The following is a 6,365-nucleotide window of genomic DNA, read 5'->3' as shown; positions in this document are numbered from 1 at the left end:
TGGAAGATTGTACTTGAACATGGAGGGTCAAAATTGTGAGGAAGTTGATTTTGGAAAGAAATTTAAGAAGAGAAACAATCATACCAATGTTGGATTGTAATGGAAAAGAATCTCTGAAATGGTCCAAATGACCACACATAACACCTCTATTTGTCCGCCACCACTTCCTCCATCACCGCCATCCTCCCTCCTCCTCCTCCTCCTTCCAACACCGCAACAACGCCCTCGATCACATCATCACAACCTTCTTTCTTCATTCTTCTCTTCCATTTGGGGCCACTTCTGATCGATTCTTTCCGCCTCTTCCCGCCTCAGATGCAGACTCTCCCTCCCTTCTCTTGCATCAGAGGTTCCTTCTGCTGCTCATGGATTTCCCTCCTGCCCTCAATCTTCTCACCCAATTCGGATGCGGCTTCGTCCTTCTCCGCTCCCTTTCGCTCGTTTTCAACTTTTTAGGCGTCCTTTTGATGCTCTCCTTTTGGTTCAAGGTTTGGCGTTTCAGTTGGAATTCCAAGAGCGCCATTCGGTTCCTTTGCACTTCCGGGGGCGCACCACAAATCCGTTTCTGCCTCGACAAAGTCGCGTGGGGAGTTTCTAAGGCAAAGACCGCGCCTTTGAGAAAAGCGCGCCCGTCCAGGTCGAGTTCCTCCATCAGGAAGCGCACCAATGGCTCCCGAGAGAGAGGCAATGCAGGTTCCGAAGATGGGTCGGAGGGGAAGGGTGAAAACGAGAAGGAGAGTGGCAATGAGGATGAGGTGCTCGACGTAATGACGCTGAAAAATTTCGTCAAGATGGAGAGACAAAAGGCCAATGCGGCGTGTGCGGACCTCGAGAAGGAGAGGACGGCGGCTGCCTCGTCGGCGGAGGAGGCAATGGCGATGATTCTGCGGCTGCAGAATGAGAAGAGCGCGGTAGAGATTCAAGCCACGCAGTTCCGTCGAATGGCGGAGCAAAAGCTAGATTATGACCAGGAAGTTATTGAGTCATTGCAGTGGACCATCACGCAACACGAGGTTCAGAAGTGTGAATTGGAGGATCAGATGGAGATTTGTAGGGAGGAATTGAGGCAGTTTATGAGGGATGAGGATATAGAACAACTTGAAGTTGAAGTGAGTAGGGATTACATGTATGATGATGAGGAAGAGGATGGTGATCGTTATGATAATTCTGTAGTTAGCTCTCCCGAAACTGAACCACAGACCTTGTAAGTTCTGAACCTTGTTTGTTATATACAAATCAAGTCCCTTTACATAGACCTGTTTTGGTTTCCAATTGTAAATTGTATTTAACCATAATTTAATTAATAATAATATCCAAAGCCTATATATATTTTTTATTTTTTGCTCATGAATTATGCTCAAATTTTAGGTTCAATATTATAAGTGTGAATAAATTCAATATGGAGAATACAATGTTTGCTAGGATTAAAGCTTGTAGGATGGCTGGAGTAGAAATGATGGGTTACATTCTTAACTTTCGGGTGTATTGTTGTAACTTTGTTGAGAATTGGATTGAAGTGATTGCGTGCAAGAATTTGTTCTGACGAAAAAAAAAAATTATTTTATAATATTTGAAGATCATTTAGGTGTTATTCTGAAATTGGTGGTATTATGAAAAGAAATTATCTATCTATCATTATCTAAGTCACATAATCTGAAAGTTAGCTTTACTTAAGAATGCAACTGTCATGTTTACTTTTTGATTGAAAGAAGTTATCAATTACAAAATATCAGCAGTTTTTAAAAAAAGAAATGTTGGTAGCTCCTGGAAAAAATATTGGTAGAGAAACATTTTCATGTGCGGGCTATCATGCTTTCTATTCATTTCCATCTAAATCGGTTCGTATAATTGGTAAATGAAATTGAGAGCAAAAATGTCTATGGAGAGAAATAAAAAAAAAAGAAAGTAATGATATTTAGATAATATTTTTTTTATAACATTTGAACATTGATTACGTGTCAATTTGTGATTAGTTAAAAATTACTGCACAATAATATTTATGATTATTATTATTGATTGTAAAATAATGACCAATCACAAATTAACATGTAATCCACATTTAAATGTTGTCACAAAATATTGTTTAAATATTATTATTCTAAAAAGGTTTAATACCTATTGTGGTCCCTCTTTTGGGGGGTTTGTTCAAAGTGGTCCTCCCTTTTTTAAAAAGTTCAATAAGGTCCTACTTTTTGCAAAAACTGTACAAGTTAGTCCTTTTTGCTAACGGCGTTAATTCTGCTAACGGCAGAGCTACCAGCTGGCAAATATTTGATGACTTGTACAAATAAAATTCGTTTTAGTCCTCATATTGGTTTAAAAATGTTCATTGTGGTCCTCGTATTGGTTTAAAAATGTTTATTGTGGTCCCGTTTTACTAAAAAGGAAAATCATCCTTAGAGACAGTAAGCAGCTTCACAAATTTGTCAATGGATGCTCAAGTGGAAAGTTTTGTGGTTTTCTAAGAAAACAACAGCTAAAATTTCATGTGTTATAATCCAAAACTGATGCGTTCTTTTTTCACATCTCCATACTTACTAATATAACACGTGAAACTACATTGATAAGCTTCAAATTATTGTGATTATACTTTCCCAAAAGGTTAGGGCATGAATTACTAGATCACGTGTGAAATCTTTAACAGTTATTAAAACGGGACCACATTAAACATTTTTAAACCAATACGAGGACCACAATGAACATTTTTAAACCAATATGAGGACTAAAACGAATTTTATTTGTACAAGTCATCAAATATTTGCCAGCTGGCAGCTCTACCGTTAGCAGAATTAACGCCGTTAGCAAAAAGGACTAACTTGCACAGTTTTTGCAAAAAGCAGGACCTTATTGAACTTTTTAAAAAAGAGAGAACCACTTTGAACAAATCCCCCGAAAAAAGGAACCAAAATACGTATTAAACCTTCTAAAAAAACCATATAGATGACTACACTACTAAACTTAAGATGGTGTAAAGAGACAAATGAAGGATAATATCATTGATCAGGTTACGATCTTATTCTGAATATAAATTATATTAACTTAATTTTTAAAATTGATCAAATTTATTATAATTTTATCCTGCTTAAAAAGTTAAAGTTAAAATTAATTTTCTAATTTTTTTTTTATCAAATCCTTTAAGATTTATTATTCGTTTCATTTAAACTTTCTTATAATAAATTTTTTATTGGACTAAAATAGAGTAGTTTACGGATTACATAAAAAAATATAATAATCATAAATAGTTTTTAATTTGTTCCAAACAAATAAGCGTTCAAGTTTTCTTATGAAAATACTTTTTCAATATTTTTAGAAAGAGTTCAGTGGCTTTCTTAAAAAAGAGTTTTATTAAAGTATTATACTTTATATCTTGTTTGAAAAATAAGTATTCCAGGTTGTCGAATTCTCGTTGTGTAATTTGTCACATATCAAGTGATATCTTTATTTTATTTTTTTAAATTTAAATTTGTATATTTGTGCACCGGTGTTTGGAATGTAGTAAGTTAGTGCGACCTTTTATAAATCATTCTTTGAAAATGTTTTAATGAATTATTTGTATATTTTATTCTAATTACATACATATCTATTGTAATTGGATAATTCAAAATTCAATAAAAAATATGTAATTCAGGATGTTTAGATTAATTAGATGTAAATTTGGAAAGAACTAAATTGGTATAAAAATTTATTGTGTTATTTTTTAACTTTCTTTTGTTAATTATTATGAATTTCGATTGTTCTTTGTATTCATTTACTACTACACCGCATAAAATTTCTTGTGTGATTTTTTAACTTTTTTTAATTATTGAATTTCGTTTGTTCTTTGTATTCATTTATTACTGTATTGAATTTCTCCCATAATCAATAGTTTAAGCAATATTTTCTTTAAAATTTGTAAAGATAATTTTTCAACTAACTCAGCCTCTTGATTGTGGTTTTAATCATTCTTTGTTTTACACAAATCAATAAAAAAAATGCAAAAGCATAAAAGATATGAGAATTAGTAACTTAGGACAACTCTCTTTAAATGTTATTATATAGTTTTGGAAGAGTTGTTACTAATATAATAAAGGATAAATAGTTGGTTCAATATTGACAAATTTTATTTTTAGCACAATTGAAAAACATTTTAGTTCAAAAACTTTAATTTTATTAATCTAATTTAAACTTGGTTATACTTATGATAATTGAATAGACTTTCACATTTAGTAATGGTCATGTATGTTTATTAAAAAAAATAGCGTTGATATACAATTAATCTAGAAAGAACCACTAAAATTATGAAATTTAAAAAGTAAAAGATAAAGAACTTGATACTTTTTCCTTAATAAACAAATGTAAGAATTCTTAAATACAAAATATATGTTCGATTATATTAATATTAACGAAGTTTAAATAAAAATAATACAACTAAAAGTATTGAATGAATACTATAATTTTTTATTATATAAAAAATAAAATATATCAATATTTATTATATTAAATTGACTATTTATCTTATAATATTAATAATAATTTTAAATATTTATTATTAATGACGACGTTAATGACGTCCAGCACAAAGTTTAAAGTTATTAATGTGTTTAACTAATGTTATTAAAAACTGATATTATTAATATTCAATTATAATGAAATTATATTGCATAACATATAAACACGAATAAATATAATTAAGTTAACTTTTCATATAAAATCACAAATTCCATAGGTAATGGTATATTATTCTCAAAATGTTATGTATTATTCTTTTTAAATTAAAATTAATTTTTATTTGTATTTAGCTATTTTTGGAATTAAGAATGAAATACAGAAAATATGACATTATTACATACATCGTTTTCTATATGGATATATTTTTCTTTTTGACGTTAAGTAATTGTCTGATGTGAATATGGGAGATGGAGATTTATGCTGAACTTAATATTCGACATAAATTTATATTGAACTTTGATGAGGATTGATGGAAATTTTGCATTCTCTTTTAAAATTTAATCAGTTTTGGCTTAAACCAAAACCTGAGATACAGAAGAAGAAAAACAATGTTAATTTATATACAATCAACCATATTGTTATAAGAATCATAATATAAGATACAACAAAATTTTAAGATATGAAAAACAAAGTGATAAAAACATAAAACTAATAAAGATATTTATGCATTATCGTGATTATGATCTCTAAATATAATCATTATTCAATTTCAATAGTATTGTAGAGATATAGTCATCCACTTTAAATCCACAAAACTTCAATGCAAATGGAGAAAAATATTCATAATCATAAAACACCCACGACCATTGATTCATACCACAAAACTTCAATGCAAATGGAGAAAAATATTCTCAATCATAAAACACCCATGACCATTGATTCATACCACAAAAATACCTCCAAACATCCACAAATATCCATGCAAAAATACTATCTTCATCGTTGTCACCTCAAAAAAAGACACAAGAAGGTAACACTAGTGCATAATTAACGTCATGCGTTTAACGTCCAACGAAAAAAAATCCAACGTAAAAAATGATTGGTGACATTTTTGTAAATAAAACGTCATTATAGAAGTCAGTTCCCCATGATCAGACGTCAAATAAGGTATAGACGTCAGCCCTCAGATTAGACGTCAAAAAGCTCCGAAAATACTTCATTTTAAACATCACTATTAATTTTCTTTTAGGGTTAAATATGTTTTTAACTCCTCAAGTATCACGTGATTTTAGGTTTCGTCCCTTTCCAAAGATTTGTTCATTTTCATCCTTTTCTTTAGAGAAGAAATTAATAATAACTAGGTCATTCAATCAGCTTTAAACGTTTAATAATATTGAGTTTCTAATTAGTTAATGGATAATCATCACAACCAAACTAATTCTATAATAAGTGTGATATTAAAATCAATAGAAAATACAGTCATATAATGGTGAAGAAGAACTTTCTATTTCTAACAATTTCTTTGCCCAAACACCTCGCACGCACTCGATCGAGGTGCTAAAGTTTGGTTTCTTTTCTTTTTTACTTTAAAAAATGAAGTCTAACTGAACAAGAAATCTAACACTAATAATCTTGAAAAAGAAAATAAGACAACATATAAAACTATATATGTAGGAAGAAAGAAATTGAAAAGTACAGACAAGCAAATGCAGAAGACAACACATACAAACAGAGGATGAATAAGAGTGCACTAGTAGAGAAAAAATAGATATGAATTGCACAGAAACTGATGAACACAGTTGCTATATTTATTTCAGTCGACACAAACTGATGCTGCTTTTGCCAGCCGGGACAGTAAAATTGATTCAACAAACATATAAAGCTAGTTGTCATCTGATGAACTCACTAGTAGCAGACTGATACACTCTTGAAGGATA

General features: G+C 30.7%; 1 protein-coding gene across 1 annotated transcript; it reads left to right on the top strand.

The window, feature by feature from the left end:
• On the top strand, positions 1-1,441 carry LOC106767811 (probable myosin-binding protein 6). The gene has a single exon (XM_014652762.2). The coding sequence runs from the start codon at positions 366-368 to the stop codon at positions 1,206-1,208; it is 843 nt and encodes a 280-aa protein (XP_014508248.1). The 5' UTR covers positions 1-365; the 3' UTR covers positions 1,209-1,441.
• The last annotated feature ends 4,924 nt before the right edge of the window (positions 1,442-6,365 follow it).

Source organism: Vigna radiata, chromosome 7 (genome assembly GCF_000741045.1).
Source record: "Vigna radiata var. radiata cultivar VC1973A chromosome 7, Vradiata_ver6, whole genome shotgun sequence".
NCBI classification, from domain to species: domain Eukaryota; kingdom Viridiplantae; phylum Streptophyta; class Magnoliopsida; order Fabales; family Fabaceae; genus Vigna; species Vigna radiata.
The sequence above is the reverse complement of the archived record's forward strand: the minus strand, read 5'-3'. Positions and strand labels throughout refer to the sequence as shown.